This window comes from Hippichthys cyanospilos, chromosome 18 (genome assembly GCF_059441005.1).
Source record: "Hippichthys cyanospilos isolate Australia breed blue-spotted pipefish chromosome 18, RoL_Hcya_1.0, whole genome shotgun sequence".
Classification (NCBI taxonomy): Eukaryota; Metazoa; Chordata; class Actinopteri; order Syngnathiformes; family Syngnathidae; genus Hippichthys; species Hippichthys cyanospilos.
The window spans coordinates 15,612,684-15,637,468 of NC_142386.1; the positions used below are offsets into that span (position 1 = coordinate 15,612,684).

Here is a 24,785-nt window from a genome sequence, read left to right on the forward strand (position 1 = left end):
ACTACTCAAACATACAGGGATGTGACTCCCCGGTCACTGGATGAAAGAGAGTCGCACCACCGGCCCAGTTTTTCATTACAATGTCATTGTTACTTTACAGGGAATAAAGTGCCTACATGCAAATTAAACTTCTGTTTCTGATGCTGATGTAGAAGGATCAGTACAGAAACCTGTGGTCCTGCCATGATTAAGTCATGCTTGGATTATATCAGGAATAGAGTCCTATTTTTCCAAAGAACAAAAGTTGTATTTTTTCTAGAATATAAGCTTATGTTGGAGAGAATAAAGGCATTTCCTTCTAGAAGAAAAGGCAGAATAGTACAAGAACACAGTTCTAAGTTTTTTAACTCACTTATTAAAATCTTTTGGATTTCTTTCTGTATGGATGGTTAAGTGTCATTTGGATTAATAGGTGGTCCTGGGAAAAACTTCACTGGACCTAAATGATTTTAGAAGCCCTGCTGCCCTCAAAATGTCACCAGCGCCATTTCAAGCATTGCCCATGAAATTAAGAAGGAGCTCTTTCCTTCGCACGGCGAAGTGGCAATCCTCTTTCCGCTTTCCAGGCACCACGTTGGCTCCAAGACCACACTGGTGCAACGGCTGTCAAGGACACAAAACGGGTCAGGGAACATTCTTGTGTGGATGACCTTTCCAAATCAAAAGCTAGCTTATCTCTCTAGTGCGCTTTGCACATTTTGCTAGTAACATGTACTGAAAAGAAATGTGTTGTTTGTGGACCCAACAAGCTTCACAGTTCCACTGGGGTCCCTCAGAGCCCCCCCCCCCCAAAAAAAAAACCCCACAAAAAACCCAATTGTCTACATTCAATACGGCGTCATCTAAGCTGTGCAAAACCTTACGCTGCCTGGCTGGGTGGCCATTTTGTTGCATGTGTCTTTGGTACAAAACAATCAATGAAAATAGATTAATAGTGTGCAAATATTTCTTTGTAACGCAAAAATAGCTCTCAGCCTCGCCCACCCGCACAGTACCAACAAACAACGTGCATCTATTGCAGAGGCCTCCAACACACACACACACACACACACACACACACACACACACACACACACACACACACACACACACACACACACACAAGCATACATTCAGTGACTCTGTGGCATCGCGCAAGCAGAGCTCTCAAAATTACGCACATTCACAAGATCCTTGAACGCATCACAACAACTCTTCCCGCTCACGTACATATATAACTCCCGCCGTCACAAGCGCGCACGCACACACAAGGCACAATGAATAGAATCGGATCACTCGGACCACGAGCATGAACCCAATCACATCTATTGTACAAGAGGGGGTGGGGGGCCATCTTCATCTTCCTCCCCACAGTCCACCGCCCAATTTCCCCCCGCCCGCATAAAACTAGCACCAAACTACTTCATGTTCCTCTTGGGAACATGTTCCTCCAGGCCTTTCTGGACACTGCGTCGACAGGATTCCGCGCACAGCCGGCCTGGGGTGGGGTGGGTTGTGTGTGTGTGTGTGTGTGTGTGTGTGTGTGTGTGTGTGTGTGGGGGGGGGGGGGGGGGGGGGGCAGGAAGCCGGGGCGTGCGACTTTGTGTGCATGCCACGCCTGGTGGGAGGGGCATGCAAAGGGGGTGTGGTTATAAGGGGAACAGTGAAGCGGGAACACCGATGCCAAGCCTCCAAAGCATCCATCTATATTTTGGAGGTGGGCACCCGCAGGCCCACCAGCCCGCCGGTGGGGTCACCACATCCCGTGTTCTCTAAGATCTTGTTGACGAAGTCCGAGGTCTGCCCAGCGACGGGTGGCAACACTGCCGGCAAAAACAGGAAATACATCAACATAGGACAAGGAATAAGTCAATCATAAAAAGACTGAAGCAAGGTTTATCATTACACAATAATAATATGACATTATTAACAATTAGTTTTTGTTTATAAACACAAAGTTCATGTAACTTTAATTCACACTGTAAATATCAGCAAACTGTATTTTATTGTAGAATAGCTTGACGGTCCACCAGTGATAACCATATCCGGAACTTGGGAATCTACTAGCCGTGAAAGAATTCAAGAGAAACACATTCATGGTTGGCAAATGGAACACCAATTTGGGCAATGGATGAATTGATCTCTCCAGCCACCATTCAACTAAGGGAAATATTGCTTGCAGAAGAAATGCAAATGGAAGATTTTCGAGGAGGTCTGTCTTGGTGCCTTAGTATGACTGGGAAGCAGCGCCAGGCGAGTTTCGTCACAATTTGTGAATGGATTGTAGATGCTTGGCCTAATGTGTCTGCTTGCTCTCTTTGAGCTTTCGCGTTTCTGAAGAGCCGCCAATGAGATTGACTCGGACATAGACGATATGGATCCAGGTTAGATGGAGAACTAGCCCCGTTCTTCATATCGGATACAAAAGATGAGGACTTCGATGGATTTGTGGATTAGGGATGAGCAAAAATAACATTGTAAATATTGCTAAGAAAGTACAACCAAACTCAGTTTTGCCCTGGTGCCTTTTTAAAAACATACATTCCGGTGCATGCATGCATCTGTATGCTAAGCTAACACTCAATAATACGGTGCACCTATGTGTTAAATACAGAAATAGCACTCGTAACTGAGTTATGCAAAAATATGGTATTTGAAGCTCAGCCTTAATTTTTGCTGAATATTGTTGTGAAATTCTCTTCAATCCTGCATTTTATGTTTACTCCAGACAGCAACTGTGAACGTAAACATCTTTGGGCATGATTATTGCATGTACAGTAATGTAATGTACAGTTCCTCTGCACATCATAATTGTGCAACAATCATGGTTTATGCTGTCAGATAAAAAAAAAGAAAAAAAAAAAGCCTGACACGCCAAGTGTAGTGCAATACAGTGGAACCCGGTTTACGACGTCCCTGCCTTACGTTTTTTTCACTTTATGATGTGGACTGCGATGTTTTTTTGTCCCCTTTTTACGGCATTTTTATGCCTTATGACATAAAAAAAGTTGAGCTGCAGTGTGACGCAGTGAGCTGCGTTCACCACCAGCAGCTTTAAATCGCCAACTTTTACTGACACCTGGATAAGGACAAGTTTCCGACAGATTTGAGCATTTGGTAAGAAAATGCTAAGCTTGTTCGGTTTGACATATTTGTGTGAGAAGACATTCTCGGTTATGAACTGAAGAGCCGTGTGAGGACACGGCTATCGGACTCTCAAGAACAAGACATCTTGCGCATCCATACTACTACCATAGAGCCACACCTGGCCTTTGTCCCGCACTCCAGATCTCAGTTTCCCCCATCACACTCTTGCGGACAAGTCATTTTTCATTTACGATGTCTGAAAACGTTTTTGTTTTTTTTCCCACTCCAGAATAATAACCATTTAAAAATCCAATCAACATTTATGGTTACTAATTTCATATTTTAAATGAGCTCTGCACATGTTGATATGACGATTGTTCATTTCTCTGTTATTGTGTTTAAAAATGTTATAAATATTAAACTGCCATGGTGAGATATTTTTTTATGTTTCGAATGTAATTTGCACCTAAGAGTACAATTACTTCTGTTCAACTGTTACAAATAAGTTAATTAAAGTGTAAAAAAAAAGTGAAGGGAAGTGAATATTTTATTTCAAGATTTAATGTCAATTCATTTTTGGATATGCATGTTTCAAATTAACCAAAGCCCATGCTTAAGATAGCTGAAATGAAAATAAAATGCAAATGTTAAACACAGAACGGCTCGCTGAAATGTATTTCAATTAATTGCCGTTACACAGTATGTAAAGCACGCCTGCCAAGGTTGCCCCCCCCCTACATTTTTAACACACCAAATCTGGCCCACTTTGCAAAAAGTTTGGACACCCCTGATTTACAATATTTCCCATACTCATTTCACCTTATGGGTCATTCCGATCATTCCAATAATTAATACATTTTAATATTTTCGAATAATTTCATGTTTTTCACCTCAATATTCCAATATCCATATCAAATTGGACATTTAACATTTCACATTCTGAGCTTATCCATTACACATTCACAACATTTGACTCATTCATTTCGCCTTATGGTTCATTCCTATCATTCCAATAACTCATAAATTTTAATATTTTCCCATAATTCCATATTTTTCAACTAAATATTCCAATATTCATATCCAATGGGAGATTTAACATTTCACATTTGTACGACATTCACTTCATTCAACTCATTCATTACACATGTGGAACACCTTTCATCATTATTAATAGTCACTCATTCAAATTATTCATGGCTATTCTCATATTTTTACCCATAATTATAATGTACATTCATTGCCATTGTTCTCACCAAAACGTTGTACTTTCTCTCTTTGCCATTTCTCATCTAATTCAAACCGTTCCAACTTTAATCGATTCCCCCAAATCCCGGCATTCCAAGGGCATTTTCCTCTTATATATTCAAAATTCAAAATTTTCCCACAATTCCTAATTCTGTACCCCCAAAGGATCCATTCATTTTCAGTGAGGTCATTCATTATGTGGGCATGTGGCCTTAAGGTACACATTGTACTGTGTGTACATTGTAAGATTTGTTAGGTGACATGATCGAGACAAGGGGAGCTTGAAAATGTGCTTTCTTTCCAAAACATGAAAAGATAGTGAGGTTTCAAATAAACTGGACTCCACCCTTCCTGCCTGACATCATCGAGTGTCCGCGAGTATCGCTGACGTACAGAGCATCTGGAAAGTATTCACAGTTATTCACTTTTTCCGCAGTTCGTCATTTCACAGTTTGTCATTAAACTAATCTCCAGTCAATTGTGGGACGGTGTAGTGTGCCTTTCCAAATAATGTCTAATCAACTGAATCTACCGCAGGTGGCGGCCAATTAAACTGTAGAAACATCTCAAGGATGATTGGTGGAAAAAGGATGTACCTGAGCTCAATTTTGGCATGGCAAAGGCTGTAAATACTTGCTTAGTAAATATAATATACTATGCTAAATGATTGTGATTTGTTAGTTTTTAATAAATTCATCAAATGTGGAAAAATAAAACAGAGAGGTATTATGCCGAAAATTTTGCGGTAAGATTAAATCAATACAATTTGGAATGATGCTATAACGTGACAAATTGTGGAAAAAGCTAATCGCTGTGAATACTTTCAGTTTCACTGTAATGCTCCGTGCACACTGAACGCGAATGAGGCGAAAAGGCGGAGAGTTTTGTATTGTATTCAATGGAGTTTGCGCGACTGGGCGCGAATGCGCGTCGGGCGACACAATGGACGCGATCGGCGTGAATGGCTGCGCGCGGTCACGAGAAGCGAAATTTTGCCTTTCTTGTGAATTTTTTTTTTTTGCTGCGTTCACACCGAATGCAAAAACCCAACGTGCATTCGCGCGAACTTCATTGACTACAATACAAAACTCTCCGCTTTTTCACCTTGTTCGCGTTCCATGTGCACGCAGCATATGTCTCTTACTTGCCGACTGCAGACTGAACATATAAAGAGTTTTCACATCTATAGATGCTAAGTGTTGTTTTTGTGAAGGATTCGCGGAATGTGTTTTCATTGACTTTAACAAATTATGGGAAGATGTTCAAAACGATTTCCCCGTTTCTATAGAATCACATCTGTCATTTTGCTTTGAACAGATTGCTTGGACAAATGGCAAGCGTTGCCAAATGTTTCAAGAAGCAGTCCTTTGCATCTTTGAAAATGGACTCATATCATTGTGGATGAATGCATTCACCTTGTTAGGAACGTAGGATGCAACTTTTTAACTACCAGATTGCCATGTTTGGAGGTTCTTTTCTTTTTCAATAAACACAAATGAAAACAAATCATCTAGCTAGTTGGCTTTTTCCTGCCCTTTTTTCCTCTCTCCATATTATTTCCCTCACATGTTTCTCTTCGTCTTTACAGGTGTATAGTATCTGCATCACATTGATGCTATTTTCATTATTATTGAGGCAAATATTTGTTGCCATTTATGCTGTTCGCTAAGACGGCTCCTCTTTATATGTAGTGAATATTGTTCCATGCCTTGGCAAAAAGGGTGCATTGCAACTATCATGCATCTTTGCATAGTCTGATGCAGACTGAAGAAAAAAGTGGCAGATGGCAGGTTTTGGGGTCAGGACTTGAGGGCGGTGCGCGGGCCTCACCAAGCTTGTCCTGGATGATTCTGTCCAATGTGGCGCTCATACTGCAGGCGCCAGGAGAAGAGTTCTCAACTCGGTTCACAATCTCCTCCTTGATGGCGTTGATGACAAACAGCAGTCGATCTATGGCAAGACGTCAAAAAGACGCTCAGATGCAGGAAGACACTTTTGGCTATTTACAATTGCATATTTTGTGCCAAAGTAGAATTTCCACCCAGCTACACACTGACATACCATACTCGGTGCTGAGTCCCCATAGCTTGACTTTGTTGGCTTCGTATTGTGCCTTCTTCTTGAGCCGGCACGCCCTGTAGACAGCCGGACGTGAGAATGCATCTTACTAATCGATATCAGTGCTGCAGCGCCTTACCTGGAGGCAAGCTTGTTCTTCTCCTTGCGCGACCATGGTCTAGCGGTGAGCGGCAGCTCGCTAACGGGCGTCAGGTCTCCAATCACCTTGTTCAACTTTCGCAGCTCATTGCCGATCTGCAGAAGCTTCCTGGGGTTGGGCGTTAAGTCCTCCACATCCGTCCGCCGAGACTTCTTAAGCATGTACTTGCCTACCACACATCCAGGTTAATGCTTTTTATTTTCTTGAGCATGTACTTGCCTACCACACATCCAGGTTAATGATTTTTATTTTTTAAGGGGCAATTTTAGCATTAAAAAAAAAAAACTGTAACAATCCATTAACAACTCATCAATGATCACATTCATGGATTATTTGGCTCATCCAGATCTTCTTTAGCTCCATTTGGGCAAATTGTTATTTCAATCACTCAACAGTAAATATTGTCTCTTTTTGTTTTTGTAGGCCTTATTGAAGACAATCTCATGTCCTTTCTGGGTCTAAAACGTATGCAAACATCTGCATTCGACTAGCATAGAAAACAATCATCAATGTTTTGGCAGATTTTTTAATTCGGGGACACACCGCTCAAGTGGTAGAGCGTTCGTCTTTCGACCAGAGATCCCTCTGTGAATGTGTCTTTACCAAGGCACACTTGTGCTTCACTGTCTTTGCATGAGAAACTTGGAAAACATATTGAGCCACTTATCTAATATTGAGAACGTTGGAAATAGGGGTCCACAAGCCCTGGCTCCAACACCGCATTTGGCTCTTTCATCTTCCTCCTATAGCTCTCTGTGACTTTGGAAAATAATGACCACTTCATTTAACCCTTTTGCAGTATTTTGTCCAATCCTTTGATCTTTACTTCAAAAGCATTTTACATCAAAAGAAAAACATTGGAAGAAGGCACTAAGGAGCTGAAATTTCACCCAGATGGTGAGTGGTGGCAACATGTCAAGGTTGAAAATGGCATGACCACTTAAATCCACATTGTGTAGGATTAAGAATGCCATTTACTGGTGTTACATGAATGCAGAACGCACATACTTTGGAAGCATACACCAAGAAAGCAAAGGAACAAGTGAATAAAAATACAATTCGGCATTGGTTTCAGTACAAAATAGGGCATAATCTAAAAAACTTGGACAAACATGTCAACAACGGTTAGTTACCCCAGGCTTCCACAGACATAATCAAGGAGGTCACAGCTAGAAGTGGGAATCAGCACCAGCACTTGAGACATAAGCACTGCACAGTATGGTCACCATGGCCAAAATACAACATTTCACCACTTTTTCAAACTAAATGCAAACAAATCTTACCTGTCAAGTAGAATACAGACAGTGATCCAGGCACACAAGGATTAACAACACGCAACAACAAGGCGTACCCTGTCCACAATACACGGAAGCCACAGCTGCTCTATTTGGCAGTTCTTTCAAAGGTAAATGCTTGTTGTATCGCAATGTCTTTGCTGGCGTTTTCTTTTGTATTTGCTGGGTGAACTCAAATGTGTAGAATAACTAGTCATCCTCACTCCCAAACCAAGCGTTGTGCACCATTGTAAAACTTGCAATGCATGGAGCAGAATAACTGTCTGAAGATTACACATTATCTTGAATTATCACACGGCCAGGAGTGTGCCATCCGTTGGCTAAAATAGAAAGTGGAAGAAAATGACCAAAAAATGATTAAAATACTGCACAAGGGTTAAATCAAAATTGGCCTGTTTTCCAAATCTAGTTATAAATGTGATTATTGTGTTTTTGTAACATTAAATCAAAATCTTTTAAAATGTTGAATGTAAATACTAGACATTATACCTTAATTCATTTTATTTAATTCCCCTCTACATTTTAGAGTAAAACTGAAGTTAACTAAAGAAAAACGTGCAGGGAATCATTTACTAAAGTTAAGAAATGATAATCAATCCAAAATGTATTCTGGATTTTAGATTCTTTAAAGCGTGCAAATTTTCCACATTTTCATGACCTAGAAAATTTGTGGACAAAGAACGGCCTGTGGGTCGGATCCGGTCTTTTTAATCGGGCCTGCCTATTATAGCACAGAATTAAGGATTGGTTTGAATGATTCCATTCAATTCATTTTGACTTGTTATGACAGACTACCAACACCAGGTGTCGCAGTAGGCGCAGCTCCAAAAATGTGTAATGAACTGCTGCTGCATAGGCCTCCTCTATCTGTTTTAAGAGCTCTTCTTTAAAACCCAACTTTTCTCCATGGCTGTTGACACCTTGCAGTGTTGACTTTGAGTTTATTTGATCTTATTTTATTTATTTTTCCTTGATTTTACTGTTCTATTGTGTTTTATTGTGTTACCTATTTAATGTTTTCTATTTTTCCTGTACAGCACTTTGGAAACCTTGTGTTCAATTATTGCTCTTGTACTGGTCAGATCAGAACCCATCTGCAGCAACGTAGCGATGCTCAAGAGGTAATGCTCCTACATACATAATTCAATAGGAAGCACTGTGTAAAACCGTGTTGCAGGCTGACCACATTGCAAAACCTGTTAACCTTAATTAAGCGAGGGGACTACGCCATCACCAGTTTATTCTTTTTCTCAAAGAAACTAATGCTGATCACACAAAGTTACTGTACCATTCTCATGTCCGCTAGTTAAGTTTAGGAAAAGTGTGTCAACATGTCAAGGAGCTCAAACAGGAGATTATTTCATTTTTGGAGCTACTTAAAAATACTGACAATTTCCCAGAGCTGAATGACATGACAATGATTGGCTTTGAGTGTTATGAGTGATACACACCTCAGATCTGTTCTGAGAATTGCCACAACAAGATTACCTCTAGTCTAGACTTTGACACACTGGCTAATACTGTATGGGTGACCAACTACACTGTTCTCAATCAAAACAATATCTTATTACATTAATAATTTAGCTAAGTTTATGTTTGATATGTACTGTCAACAAATGCATTTTTTTGTACTGTATTTTGTTGCTGTCCCGGCCCAGATGTAAAATTTAAAAGTCAATGTGGCCCCAGAGCCAAAAGGTCTGCCCACCCCTGATCTAAAATTAGTTTTTATTTCACAACTGTGCATTTGCAAGAATTTTCTTGCGGTCTAAAAGAGTGAGACCATTTGAAGGGGTTTTCAAACTTTTGGCTTGTCCAATAAATCTAACTTTTGGCTTGTCCAATAAATCTATCAATTGGCTGTGATTTTGCAACTGTATATTTTACATTAAGTGAAATAGTTCTTCCCGAGTTCAAATCCAGCTTGCTCCGGCCCTCCTGTGTGGAGTTTGCACATTCTCTGAGAGAGGGTGTCCTCCGCTTAACTGCCTGTAGGCACCAGCAAGTCAGCGACCCCAGTGAGGAAAAGCGATTACAGAAAATGGATGGATGGATGGATGGATGGAATTGTTCTGAACTCATTTGAACTGCCAATAGACATGTGATAAAATGATGACACACCAGATGGTACTTTTGGGTGGCCCCAGAAGGATCATTTAGGTTTAGCTTTAATTTCATGAATAAGAGGGTTATTAATCGTTATCATTAGGTATATTATTTTTATAAATGAAATGTTATCTGTATTTAAGATGTCAAATAGGCTTTGTTTCTCCCAGTGTTTTTTTTTTGTGTGTGGGATTGCTCTGAGTATTAACAGGTGCCAACCACTGGTCTAACACACAACAACTTCTGTATCTTTTTTTGTCTTGTTGCATGGTGCTGTTCCACTTGGACAGATGGTCCAGTGTGAGAAAGTGTGGCAGCAGAGGCGGCTTGATGCGTGAGTAGCATCGAGAGTTTACCGTGCAGAGGTCCGTTCTTCTGGTAGAGGTTGCTAGGCAGAGTGTGGCGGTCCCACTCGGAAGGTTTTAGCATGCGTTCCTGCTTGGAGGGTGTTAGCTGCTCACTGTATTCCCAGAAGTAGCGGCGCTTGCCTCTCTTGCGGCTTGACACACCAGCCGTCAAGCCCTTGACATCCTCCAGGAGGGACACGTCACAGCCTGCCCCAACAAAAACGGTCAGCAAAAGGCCAAATGTACAAAGAAAGAACAAGTGGGAGAAAAACGGCAAAGACAGAACATCAAATATCGACATATCCACTGAGATCCACACATATTACTGATAATTGGGCAGAGGTTTGCTAGGATCAAAAATGAAATAAATGTAAGTCACAAATGCACTAAGGTCAAATGCTGAAATGGCAGTGTGAAGCCCCACAATTGAGCCCAACGCCACTCACTAATGTACATTTGCAGTGTAAAAAAAAAAAAGAAAAAATACTCAATGGACGCCCCATGACCCGCAAGAGATGAAGACCAAAAGGAAATGATGCAGAGCACATAAAGAAATAGGTGATGTGAGCGAGAGAATATGAAGAGGAAAAAAGCAGAGAAAAGAAGAATGACAAGGTGCAACGGGAAAATATGCGTGCGCATACCAGGCTCTGAGAAGGCGTCGCTAATGTCGTCGTCCTTGTCGGCTTCATAGTCTTCATCTTCCTCCTCTTCCTCATTGTCAGAGAGCTCATGCTCACTTCCAAAGCCTTCGTCGTGGTCCTCGTCACGATCTTCGTCGCGGCCTTCGTCGTCAAGTTCCAGCCCATTGCCCTCGTCCCCTTCTTCCTCATCATCCTCCTCCTCCTCCTCTTCGTCCTCCTCTTCGTCCTCGTCCAGCTGCAAGAGATTCCTGCCACCGAGGCGGCTTCGTGTGAGGAACAATGAGTAATTGTGTTCTTCTTTGCTTTTTTCCTCCTGGCCTTGGTGGGCGTCACTCTCTGGCCCAGGTGTGCTGCTTTCCGGGAGAGCAGGGCTAGCATCTTGCCTCAGAGGACCGACATCAACGCCGCAGTGAGCGGAGGGTGCCAGTGAGGCGGCGCCAGCCGACGTTGAGGCCACATCGAGGTGGTGCAGGGGAGGCTCCGCACCCTCCAAGTCCGTTGGCGAGGGACCGACAGCCTGAGCTTTGCGCGTGTTCAGGTGATCTTTGGCCTTCTGCACAAAGTCAACACAGGCCAAAGGAGCCGACGTCCTGGACGGCCGAGCCGGAGGTGCATGGTCCTGGGGGATGCGCAGGTGGACCTGGGTCTTGCTCATGGTCTCAGTGCTGGACGGGACTGGCCAGGTGGCCTTCGGGAAGCCTTCGGGGAAGTCGGGCAGGAGGCTCCTGGCGGGGCGGGCTGAGGATGAGCAGCTGGCAGAGGGTCGGGCCAGGGTGGCGCCAGAGGCCGGGAGTGGCACTCGCTTGGAGGGAGGAGCAGGCAGGCCCGACTCAGGAGGGGGGCACAGGGGCTCGCACACGGGCTGCGAGTCCTCGCTGTTGAGCTGAGCCAAGGTGGGCGTTCGCCCAATCACTTCCTCATCCTGGTACGGGCTGGAAAAGTCATCCAACCCCAAGAAGTCCACCTCCTTGGTGCCCCAGATGTCGCAGCTGGTCAGACGTGTGTACCTGTATACGTGCATGCAGGTAGGCACACGTTACAGCTGAAAAAGCACCAACCCAGTATGAGCATCATCATCCTACCTGGTCAGGTCCTCCCAGTATGAGTCCCACTGTTCAAACGCCAAGCCCCCGTGCCCTGCGTCACACTCTCCCATCGTCAACATCAGCTGCTGCTCTGGGCTACCATCGGCGCCACCCACCACGCCGTCGCTGTACGGACTCTGCCGGTGAGTCATGTCTCTGTCCTGTCCACATGACGAGACGTTGATTGCGTTATGTGATTGGTGTTAAAACTAAGACTCCCATCCAAAAATTGGGAGCAGGCCAACTAATGGCAAAGCTGAAACCTCAAAATACTGAATATTGGCATTTGCCTTTTGTATAAACCTGATAGCCGAAATAAATCTTTTTAAAACTGTTGTGTTCAGGGGACAATTGATCTCAATTTTCAGGTAACTTTATAGAGACTCTGATGAACCCAGGAATAATCTCTTTGAAATTTAAACAAAGATCAGTGAAATTTGTCTTGAACATTTTAATAGCTTTATATACAGTGTTGTAGAAATAAAAAAACAGGTTTATTTACTTGTTTAGGTTTTCATTGAATTTTTTTAAGATGTGCTGGTGACCCTGGAAGCTCAGAGCGCCGACCTATATTAAACATTATAAAAATCTATTCATTTGTTCAAGAATCATATGTTAGTTATGGATGCTCGTGATGGGACTTTTGCTCATTAAAGGGAACAACTTATTCTCGAACCGTCCACTTGTGAGCCATTGAAAAGGCTGGCTCTTTCATGCTTTTTGAGTTTGTTTTTTTTCTACATTAATGTTATTTTCAAAAAACTAGGATTGGTGGTACATCACAATCCAATTCATACTTTAAATGTTTAAACTGTAAGTAGTAAGTACATGCTTGACACCTGTTGGGAATTGTGGCAAACATGGTTTCATTCAAAGATTCAAAGAGATTTTATTGTCACATGTATAGTACTATACCACACCGTGGAATTCTTATTCTGTTCGCTTCCGGAGCAGACTACATTCCATAATTGAGCAAATAATAATCAAATATTATGGAAAACAGTCCTGAGGTCGCAGTGGTTGAAGTCCCCTGCTGTGATGAGCACAGCGTCCAGTTGCTTTGATCTAATGTTTGTTAATGTCCGATTTCCTCTACAAACAGCGTGCACTTCCAGCTTGACCGCTGAGTCCGGTGCATCCCCATTTCCAGCGAAAGTGAAAAACACAACACTCTGGCGGCTGCCGGCCGCTCAGTCTACCCGCAGCCGGAGCCGCCGCATCGTCTAGGCGCAACAGAACCAAAGTCCGCGTGGCCAAATGAAAGTTCGTAATTCGTAATTCCAATGATAAAAAGTGCCTCCCTGCTGTAAAATAAATAAATAAATAAATAAATCGTGTCTGCCAGGGAGAGTGAAACAGACAGCTGCCACGGTGTGCGCCATCTTTTTTTTTTTTTTTTTATAAAGGAAAACATTCGGAAAAGTTTAAAAGATAAACATTCAATAAAATGTTATTCTTTTAAAACATAAGTAAATATAAACCTGTAGAACACTTTACACAAATTAGCTAGCAGTGCATTTGAATTGTTTTTGGAGAAATGCTATATATAAATGATGTAGATTACAGCCACTAATGAACCTCTACATAGCCTCTTGGGCAGCTCCACCACTGCCCATCCCAGCCTTCCCTTTCTCTCAATTCAGTCCCTGTGTAACATTTTTTGCAAGCTCAGATTTGAACTTTTTGATGAAGATTTTGATGAAAAAAAATTTCTGTTAACTCAAATTGATCACCAGTTCCAAATATCAGTTATCGGCCTTCTTGACAGCTAATAATTGTCATCGGCCCTGGATAAAAACATCACGGTCTATCGCTAATCCGGAGGATGGGAAATTGCTGTGGTGGTGGAGGGAAGGGCCTTCCACTGCAGCAAACGCTAACTCACCAGCTCATACATGAAATCGGGGTCAGAGGTGTTGGCGAGCAGCTCAGTGCTGGTCAACGCCTGGTCGGCCAAGGAAAAGTGCTGAAAGTCGTCCCCAAAGGGAGGTTCCATCCCACTGGCGCTGGGCTGGGGTGGTACACACATTCACACAAACCTGTTAGTCGCGCACGCAATTCACTGCAATTGCGCTCAAATCAAACAACGACAACAGTAAGATCGTGAAGGGAGTGTCCTGAAACAAACTGCTTTTATGAAGTCCACTGTAAATATCTGTATATACCAGGGATGGGCAAACTACAGCCCACGGACCAGATCAGGCAGTTTGGTCTTTTTAATTCGGCCCGCCGATGACGACACAGAATTAAGGTTTATTTTGAATGATTCCATTCATTTCATTTTGACTTATGACAGACATTCCAACACCAAGTGTCACAGTAGGTGCAGTGACATGATTTTGCAGCGCGTCAAGGAAGAATGAGAGACAGCAAGAGAGAGCGCGAATAAGCCATCTTCAATTATTGCTTTTGTACTGGTCAGATCAGAACTCATCAGCAGTAATGTCAAAGAAAAAAAAGTTGACAGTGAGTGCTGAGTGTTTAAGAAAGAACGGATGCATAAATATATCTATATACAGTGATCCCTCCTACTTCGTGGTCTCAGATATCTCGGTCTCAGTACTTCGCAGGTTTTTCCAGGAAAAATTTAAAATATTTCAAAATAAAAAAAGAATTAAAAAAAATGCACAAAAATGGAAAAAAAATGAAAAAAGCAAAAAAGTACATTATACAGTATTGTATTCAGCATATAACTAAGTAATATTAGTTAATACCTATGTTGAGAATTCTTCATGCGTAAGAGTTCGTGACGTTTTTTTATCTTAATTTGGAATGTAAGCTTTTAATTTGTCGGGTCGCATTGCATTTCCGTTTCCTGTTTTACGTTCTCTGCGCGTCATTCAGCTCGTTACGGTGACGTGGTGAATGACAACGTAAGCTCATATTTATAGTTTATTATCATTTATGTTGATAACGCATGCTACTGCCTATGTTTAGTAAGCGATGAGTGTTTATTCTGTTTATGTGTTCGTTTGTGTTGAGGTTGCACTTCATAGTTAGTAGTTGTTAGTTGTTGCTAACCCGCGCTAATGTCGGCTAAAAATACAGTAAATTCATAGATTAAAGTTCGGCAAGTGTTTATATGTTAGTTGACTGACTTTAACATTGTTGTTGATATATTATTGAACAGATACTACATGATACACCATACATGAGCCAAAATAAATGTGAAGTTCAACGTGATGACTTGCGTACTCTTTCACCGAAGTCTTGGTGCAGATAACCAGTCCTCAGAACAGATTCTCAACAAACTAAGTAATATTAGTTATTTAATGAATATACAATAATGTTAATAAGGATAATGTAATGTTAAATAATAGGAGAAAGGAAATAAAATACGCAAAAAATGCAAAAAAAAAAAAAGGATTGTTTATGGTTACTGCGGCTATATTGGGGCGTACATAGAAATCTAGGAACTGATACCCTACTTCACGGGTTTCAGACTTCGCGGGGGGTTGACACCCCCCATTAACCGCGAAGTAGGGGGGGATCACTGTATATTTTTTGTGTAGTCCAGTCCCTGGCTACATGTCTTATTTGCCAAGAAACTGGCGGTTTTAAAAGAATAGCAGCCATCAATTGTCCACCAAGGCGTCTAATTATGCAAGCAACTCTTCAACACAAGAATGTACAGCCTACCACTGACAAATGGTAAATGGGCTTTCACTTATATAGCACTTTTCTACCTTGGGTACTCAAAGCGCTTTACACTAACAAGTCATTTACCTACTGATGACGCAGCATCAGGGGCAATTGGGGGTTCAGTGTCTTGCTCAAGGACACTTCGGCATGGTCTTGATGGTTGGGGGATCAAATCCACAGCCTCTCAGCAGGGGGAGACGACCGCTCAACCACCCAACCGTGCCGCCCCACAACAAATTGGTAGCTAGCGTGCAGGCTAAGCAAAACACCTTTATTCGAGCGACTACCATTCAAGAAGCAAACACAAAGACAAGTTATTTACTGCCATTTAAACTAGCAAAAGCCATCAAGCCTTTGCCCGAAGAGGAGTTTTTAAAGAGTGTGTGGTAAAGACCTCAAGTATATTATGTCCTGAGCGCAAGAACAATTTTGAAAAAATTTATTTATCATGCAAGGTCAGTTACTTGCCGTTGAGAAGTATTTGACGAACACTTAACTAGCAAAATAAACAATAAAGAGGCAACATTTTCATTATATTCTTTGGCACTGTGCAAAAGCAATGACTGATATAAAGGACAGTGAAACTTATAGTGATAATGGAAGACTTTTAGGATATGAAATTCCTGAAAGGAAAAACACAGGGTGCGGACTTATTTAACAGCATATCAATGGTCATACAGAGACACCTTGGAGTACACTCGCCAATGTTACCACAGATGAATCACCAAATCTGACAGGAAAAACGTCCGGGTGCTCGAGAGGTAATGTTCCTACACTGCATAATTCACTAGGAAACACTGTGTAAAACCATGTTGCCGGTTGACCATGTTGCAAACCCTGACAACTTTAATTGACTGAGGTGACTTCACCATCACCAGTTTATTCTTTTTTTCAAAGAAACCAAAGCTGATCAAATGAAGTTACAGTCCCATTCTAATGTCTGCTGGTTAAGTTTTGGCGTACGCCTTCTGTGATATTAGTCTCTTGAATAAATAGCCCTCAAGTGCACACGTACGCACTACTGAGCTACACAGGCTATTTTCCAGAGCTTTTAAACGTCAATAAACCCGCATCAGCCATTGAAACCTGTCATTATACGTGATGCTGTCAAAACTTTTAAAAATTAAAAAAATAATTTAAAATAAATATCCACGAAATTTTATGAAGTCCAAATTACAAATCATTTTACAATTAATTGAATATGAATGAAATAAAATAACAGAAACATATTAAAAATGAAATCAAATAAAGAAAAGGCTTGCACTCACCAAAACAAACAGCAGTCACAATAGATCAGTCTTTGCAATATCTCCTGATTTTTCTTGACCTCTTCATGCTCTCGTTCTCTTGGCAATGAGATGTAAAGTGTATCCACTCGGGTGCTTCCAAAAGCTTTTTTAAAAAGCACCGTAACGCATTGAGGAGCTCTCTTTTCCTTCGAACCGAGATGCATAATACTGAATATCCACTCGGCGGTCCCCATAAGTTTTTAAAAGCACTATAGTGCGTGTGTCCAGCCATGCTTTGGTGTTTTGTTGCAGCCTTAGTCAAACAATTGAAGTTTTCAAATTCAGTATATCTCCAAACACCAAATTGATCCTTTGCAAACAAAAGACATTCCCAGCAGAACTATTTGTCACGGTTAGTTCATGCCCCTTGGTAGCCCAGTCAGAAATATGGCCAGGTCAGGACAAGTTAGCTAATAGCTGTGTTACGCCTCTACCGCAATCAGACAAAGCCAACACCGCGTAGCTTGCCTGGTGAGCATCCACTCACGTCACTTTCAATGTGAGGCCTCTAAGTGGCAATCTTATGATTCGATTGGCTATTACAGCTGTCTATTGAGTTATACAGGCCGCTCACATATCCGTCTGCGCTTGCACAGAAGCCCGCAAGCTAATACCTAGCGCCTCAGGGAGCAGGCGACACAAGAAAATTGAATTCTAATTGGATAAAAACTCCAACTTAAAACTACAACACTTGAAGGAGCGTAACCAAACGGATATGACACGAAAAGAATATGGAGAATAATTTTATAAATTAAATACATATATAAAACATATATTTGGTAAAAATGAATTTAAAATTAAACTGATTTTCATTATGGTTATTATAATTATTTTAGTTTATTATACTTATGATAATGATGTCAGGTTATGTTGGGCCAGCAGAGAAGGCCTTGCTGGCCCTGACGGTCCACCACTGAGTTTTGGAAAAGTATGTCAATATGTCTGGGAGCTCAAACGGAAGATTATTTCATTTTTTGGAGCTACTTGAAAATACTGACAATTTTCTAGAGCTGAATGACACATATTGGCTTTGAGTGTTATGAGTAATGAACACCTCAGATCTGCTCTGAGAAAGGGCACAACAGCATTACTTCTAGACTTTGATGCACTGTCTAAAATGGGTGATCAACAACACTGTTCTCAATCAAAAGAATGTTATTACATTAATACTTCGCATGCCTTTATTTTGTTAGGTTTTCTACAAATGCACTTTTGTCATTAGTGATGTATTTTCCGACAGATGAGCCATAAATAAAACAGAAGCAGTGACATTCAGGATAGAAGAAGTTGAAAATTCACAAAGTCATGATGTCACGTCAAATAAGGAAGCGCTATATGCAAACTGCTGAGCTGTATATAAAGTAAATTTTAAAAGAAATACAAAACTGATTGTATGTAATACACAAGGACCAAAGTCGAATGTCTGAAAATGGCTAAGACGCAACACTCGCCCACTGCGAGTCTATTCGGGGTGATCCAAAGGTTTCCCCTGCACGATGAAACTAGATGCAAATCCTAACATGAACACTAATGTAGTGTTCCTCTTTCCGTCAATGAAGTTGACAGCAAGCTATTTCTCACTAGTGGGGGAACTGGCTACCTCTGCTTGTAAGTTGCTGGGCTCTTCTGGCTATTGTTTTTTTTTTCCCTTGAAAGACTAATGGGTTAGGTCCTGATCTTTTTCCTTTCTTATTTTTTTTAAAGCTTCACAAAATCATCTTGCAATCTGGAGTAAACCATGTTGCAGGCCAGAATGGAATAGAAGGGCGGATCCAAACCGCAGGCCATGCATTTGCCACCCCTGGTTTAGATTTTTAAAAGTACCTAGGCAGTAACAAAGCAAGAGGTCGAAACAACCTGCAACTGGCAGAACGCTACAAGCTCATGAATCAGGGGAGTATTTTACAGTTGCCAGCGGTTACGTCTATTTAGATATTTTGGAAAAGATAAAAAAACTCTTCCCACTTCCTATATCCAAGCGCCTTTGATTCAAACCTCTGATGACACATCCGTCAGAATTCTACTTGGTGATTAAACTGCTGTATGCCTACTATCTAATCACTTTGGAATGGCGGTTATGTTTGTAATCGGATTCTAGAGGTCTTAAGAAATACTTTTCGATTATTGCACCCTGTCTGCAATTGGTTGGATACCAGTCCAGGGTGTCCCCCGCCTACCTGCCCGAAGTCAACTGGGATAGGAACCAGCAAGCCTTCAACCCTTGCAAGGATTAAAAAAAAATGGATGGATGTATAATTACACCCTGTAATGAGGTGGCGTCGCATCAACTGGGTTAGTCTACGAGAAAAACAATGGATGTGTTTCGCGAGTGTATTTGGCTCTCTGTTCTGTTGAATAAATGTCAACTGCGGCTCTCCTTGTCCATGTGTCAGAGCACGATAGCTGTGGCCATAGCAACGTGCCATGTGACAAACACCCACCTGAGGCATCGCAAGGCGCAGCTCTGCGCATCAGTGGTGTGGAACCTCTGGGCTTCGTTGTCCAGTCCCAGCGGTGTGAGGGTGGTCGGGGCTGGGGGGCTGAAGTGAGTCCAAAGATTGGGGGTGGGTCCACAACTCAGGGTCGTACCTCCAGACAATCTAATTGAAGACAAGACAGCACAAGAAAGAAATACAACATGAAAACGACAAGACAATTTGAAGGAAGCTGGAAACATGCCAACTCCAGCTACATTGTTAGCAATGTTAGAAAACATGGGCAAAGATTTTGTGTGTTTTTGGAGCAGTAGTCTTTCTGAATAAAGAAATCTTTTTGGAGATGACATGCTTGCTGGTCCGCTTGTGTTTCGTTGCAAAAAAGCAACAAAAACACCAATAAATTGACAAACAGGGACTGACACTTTGGGACAATGAAACGTGAGACGCTGACACGTAAAGGCTATAAATCACCCTAATTTGTAAGTAACAATTCGTTCAATCAAGATGTCCATTATTTTTTCAGTTAATCGAATAAATAAGATTTTTCATTTTTAACCCTTAGCTGGTACCGATGGCTGGCATGAAGTTTTTCTATTAAATCCATGTGAACTGTATCCATGTACATCTTCTCCTACAGTATGCCTATTAAGCTGCAACTCCTGTAAGCACATATAAAATATATATGTTTATATTTGTGCTTAGAATGATTTTATCAGAAGTATTTGTTAACTGAATGTACACACGGCTGAATGAAAATGAAATCTAAACCCAGAGTAAGTTAGTTGCTTGTGGTTTTTTAGACTCTCTTGCCGATTTACAGTACTGTAGTGCCATTTGTCAGAAATAAAAGGTCTTTATTTAAGAATGATCCATCATCGTTTAAATACTGTAAAGATAATATGTTTCCAAAGTATTTGTGGTGTCTGCTCATTGGTAGCAGTGAGTCTTCATGAGTTGAGTACTCGTACTGGTATCAGACTGCAAAACTGTGGTATCAAAAATCCAGTTTTCCAAAGTAAGAGCAAATTCATGCTCAGAAAGATAATGTAATCAGTCTGCTTTTGGGGAAGACTTCAAAAATCTGACAAGATTTAATAAACGTGAGGCTGAACGCATAGCATTTGGGAAATTTGAAATTCTACAAGATTTCATTCAAAAACGTAGGGAAATGGGTTCGCGAATGGATCAGCATTTGACTAATCCATTAATTGTGGCACATCTACGAATACACACACACACAAGTATTCTCAAGGCACATTGTAGTAGTTGCATGTCATTTGTCCTGACTCCATGCACAGTCAACATGACTAAGCATCATGGAGACATGACTCAACAAGAGCATGTTTCTCTGTCATTATGACCTTGTTTTTTTTCTTAGCATATATTTAAAAAAAAAAAAAAAAACAGTATGTAAATGAAAGCTGGATTCAATAGTTGTAACCCTCAAGAGTAGTCCTACATTGTGGCACAACATGCTGAGCAGCTCTAAACTCAACTGGAATAGGTTTCTCCACCAATTATTATTCACAAGAAGTGTCAGAGATGGTCTTCAAATAAACTCCAGCAGTTGATGTCTGTTACCACGTCACAGAGCCTGTGAGAATTGTTGTACACTTTGTTTATGTATGACTGCTCCAGGTGTGTTCAAGTAGCTTTTGTATGAGGGCATTTTTTAAATTCATTCACAACATGCTCATTTCCATAAGCTCATGTACACATGTGAGGTTATGGTTTGGTTGAACATTTTGTTGCTTAAATACAATTAGAGGTAAACCAATTGTAGAAATAATCGGTAATTAATTTAGAGTCTCAAATGAACAGGCAACCATGATGCTAACCATTGAACTGTTTCAAGACCTCATACAATTTGCCCTCGGAAAGTCAGTCTCTTCACAGTGAACATTTTTCCAATTTCCACAACAGCAGACCAGTTATCTGTTTCAATACAGGACATTTTCAAATATCTGTGTTTACTTTAGAAAACATTTTTGAAAAGTCTCTGATGGATGTTTGGGATCAAACCAGTAAGCAGGTCCGTCAAACTGGTGGGAAATGTGAAATTTTGCCCAGGTCCGCAAGCATGTGGAAGGCCCCTAGAAAGCCCACAGCTCCAATACCTATCCATAGGCCACGATCGTTTTCAAATGAGGAAAAAAAAATGTCGGAACCCTTAAAAATGCTGTTGTTTCATAAAACACAATTAATTGATAGACTGACATAATCCCATCGATTGTCAAAATAGTTAATCGCCACAGCAGTAGTATTAAAATGTAACGCAACAGAAAAAAGAACATATAAATGGAAAAGTCACATTGACATACACGAAAATATGAAAATATGAATGAAATTTACTTCTTAGTTGCGAAAGAAACAACACGCGTTCGCGTCATAGAAAAAAATCTGAATGTTTTATCCTAGGATAACTTCAAAAACCAAATAATAAAAGTGGGAAAGTAGCGCTTCATCTCCCAAACAAGCAAAACAAAACTCAATCTAACTTGCGGCGCCAACACCCACGTAATTCCGCTTTCCCATTGGCCTAAATCATGTAGCAACCCGCCCCCGCGCTCACCCTATTGGCCGAACTTGCCTTCAGCAGCGACACAATCGCATATAACCACTGGCTCGTGCTCAAGGTGGGTTGAAGATTAAGATAAACAAGTCGGAGGCCTGCTTGTAGCTGCTGGCCTACATTCGCCCCTTTCGTTTTTCCTAAACTAAAAACGCAAAGACACTCAACAGCGTTGACACACACCCCGAAATTTAGCCAATACTTGAGCGTCACACACTGTGTGTTCAATCCTAAATTCTGGCGCCGAACGGAAGACTAAAGTGCAGGAATAAACATTCGAATTCGCATGACGTCAAAAATAAAAGTTTCCTTCAAAATCCTGTTCGGGTGGATGCCACCTCCTTGTTGCTGTTTTTATTTTTACTGGGTGGGAAAACAAAACGAGAGGACGCGATGGGAATATTTAGCGTGTGTGAATGTGTGTTGGGGGCGTGTACCGTGGAGGCAAAAGTCAACGTTACACACGAAACACGACCACTTGGTGACAAAACAGCTCGTTCTAGGCCATGTATATGTTAATTAAGAAAGTGACAAATGTATTATTACATAATTGATTTGCAGCTATCATGTCCTGGAATTAGATAGACAACTACGCGCGCTAAAAGCTAACAATGAAGATTAGACACTTGGAAACAATTAAATATTGTGTTGCGGGGTTACAACGAAAACTACCCAAATGAACTCGTAAAACAGCAAACAGAAGCAGGCAAAAGAAAAAAACTAGGGCGTGCGTCCGTTCCTCTTCTTCGTTTTCTTGTTTTTAATGACAAACGGCATGGCTGAGTTCGGCCCGATTCGGCCTTGCAAAACAAGAAGACGACGACGAAGAGATGCTAGCCTGGCTGGCTAGCCGCGGAGCTAGTAATCCTCCGAGGCGGCCGGATTCTTCAAACGCGCAAATCTTGCCCCCTCCCCCCCTCCCCGACAATCGTGTCTCTGCCCAGACTTACTTACAGACTCACTTTCTAACAAGTCCCGCTGTCGCCCAGGATCAGTCTGTTCTTGTTCTGGGGTTCGCTTGGTTGTTTCGTTTTCTTCCTCGGCGAGTTTGCTGCTTGCTGTTTTGTTTTGTTTTTTCGCTTCCTGTAGGGCTCGTGACTGCCAGCTCACGTGGTACACTGCTCGGCCAATGAGAGCAGACTGATCAGAGTTCCGCACTATCAACACAATTTGCCCAAACATACACGCACACGCACGCACGCGCGCACACATAAAACTCTATCTTCGGACAAGAATTACCTCATGTTTGCTCGGTGATGCCAATGTCGTGCCCGTTACTTCCTTCAATGCGATTTTCATCCAAATGCATCTTGATTCTGTTAATCAGGTGAGCACAAAAAATACTTTAAACGATAACACTCAAATTGCTCAAAATGAGGCTACAACTAATGTTGCATTCATTAATAACCAATGAACCTATTTTTAACAGCTAACCAATTGGAGCGAAAATTCAATTTCCATTCCATTACTGAAAAGAGGGCACTATTTCCCGCCTCCGTGGGAAATTGACAGTGGTGAAAATGCACGAACACGTACAGATGACAATTCAAATAGTAATCGGTCCGTAATGAAAAGGGTAAAAATGTTGACGAATGTTGTCCTAAGGAAGCATGGCGCCAATGTGTAGTAAATATTGTTGACTGAAAAACATGTTCAAACATTTTTGCCAATTAGGTATTTACTTATTCATGGGAATTAGCTGTGGAGGATTGGGGGGAAAACGTTGAAAACGAATGGACATCATAATAAAACCGTAAAATGATAAATATGCGATGTTGACTTAATTTTTAAACCGTTTTGTATAATTTAGGTCAAATTCTTTAAAACTTTTATTTTTTTAACTTTTAACATTATGGGGGGAAATGCGATGTTTTTAGATTTAGCCGAATTTAGGACCAAGAAAAAACAACCGACCAGACAGGAAGCTTGGCCGACGACCTGTACTGATCTTCATCCAGGCGCTTCACACTCGGCTGCGAACTGCTCCAGTGAAAGTTGGAGGTCATGGCCTGAAGAAGCCAACGGCACCACATCATCCGCAAATCCAGTGACCCCCCCCCCCCTACTTCGCGGTTAATGGGGGGTGTCAACCCCCTGCAAAGTCTGAAACCCGCGAAGTAGGGTATCAGTTACTAGATTTCTATGTACGCCCCAATAAAGCCGCAGTAACCATAAACAATCCTTTTTTTTGTATTTTTTGCGTACTTTCCTTTCTCCCATTATTTAACATTACAATATGTTTTTAGATGTAGCCGAATTTAGGAGCAAGAAAAAAAAAAACGACCAGACAGGAAGCTTGGCCGACGACCTGTACTGATCATCATCCAGGCGCTTCACACTCGGCTGCTAACTGCTCCAATGAAAGTTGGAGGTCATGGCCTGAAGAAGCCAACAGCACCACATTATCCGCAAATACAGTGATCCCCCCTACCTCGCGGTTAGAGGGGGGTGTCAACCTCCGCAAAGTCAGAAACCCGCGAAGTAGGGTATCAGTTACTAGATTTCTATGTACGATACAGCCACAGTAACCATAAACTGTCATGATCTGTCTGTGTTTTGTTGTGGGTTTTGAGTTGTTTAGTTTTAGTTATAGGTTCACTGTGTTTTTATTGGTTCCGCCTTTCCCACATCCCGCACCTCCTCAAACCGCCATGCCCCGTCGTGACATAAACAATCCTTTTTTTTGTATTTTTGGCGTGTTTTCCTTTCTCCCATTATTTAACATTACATTATCCTTGTTAACATTATTGTATATCCATTAAATAACTAATATTACTTAGTTTGTTGAGAATTTGTTCCCTGGACTGTTTATCTACACCAAGACTCCGGTGAAAGAGT

General features: G+C 41.5%; 1 protein-coding gene across 3 annotated transcripts; it reads right to left on the reverse strand.

The window, feature by feature from the left end:
- Positions 1-1,556: 1,556 nt before the first annotated feature.
- Positions 1,557-23,018, reverse strand: crebrf (creb3 regulatory factor). Of its 3 annotated transcripts, none has more exons than XM_088441405.1 (10): positions 22,910-23,018; positions 19,379-19,537; positions 13,892-14,017; positions 12,004-12,167; positions 10,922-11,928; positions 10,287-10,484; positions 6,509-6,698; positions 6,373-6,446; positions 6,142-6,261; positions 1,557-1,802 (listed from the first exon to the last, which is right to left on the reverse strand). In XM_088441405.1, the coding sequence occupies exons 2-10, from the start codon at positions 19,385-19,387 to the stop codon at positions 1,684-1,686; spliced, it is 2,007 nt and encodes a 668-aa protein (XP_088297531.1). In that variant the 5' UTR covers positions 19,388-19,537; positions 22,910-23,018; the 3' UTR covers positions 1,557-1,683. The 3 variants fall into 3 exon arrangements, with proteins under 3 accessions (XP_088297531.1, XP_088297529.1, XP_088297532.1); XM_088441403.1 differs by having other exon boundaries at positions 22,902-23,016; XM_088441406.1 differs by having other exon boundaries at positions 22,898-23,008.
- Between the last annotated feature and the right edge of the window lie 1,767 nt (positions 23,019-24,785).

Bases quoted from the DNA above. Each gene is read 5' to 3' on its own strand.
- crebrf (XM_088441405.1), bottom strand. The intron at 11,929-12,003 runs GTAGGATGATGA...GCACGTATACAG, and splicing joins TACTGGGAGGACCTGACCAG to GTACACACGTCTGACCAGCT. The intron at 1,803-6,141 runs GTGAGGCCCGCG...TTTTGCCGGCAG, and splicing joins AATCATCCAGGACAAGCTTG to TGTTGCCACCCGTCGCTGGG.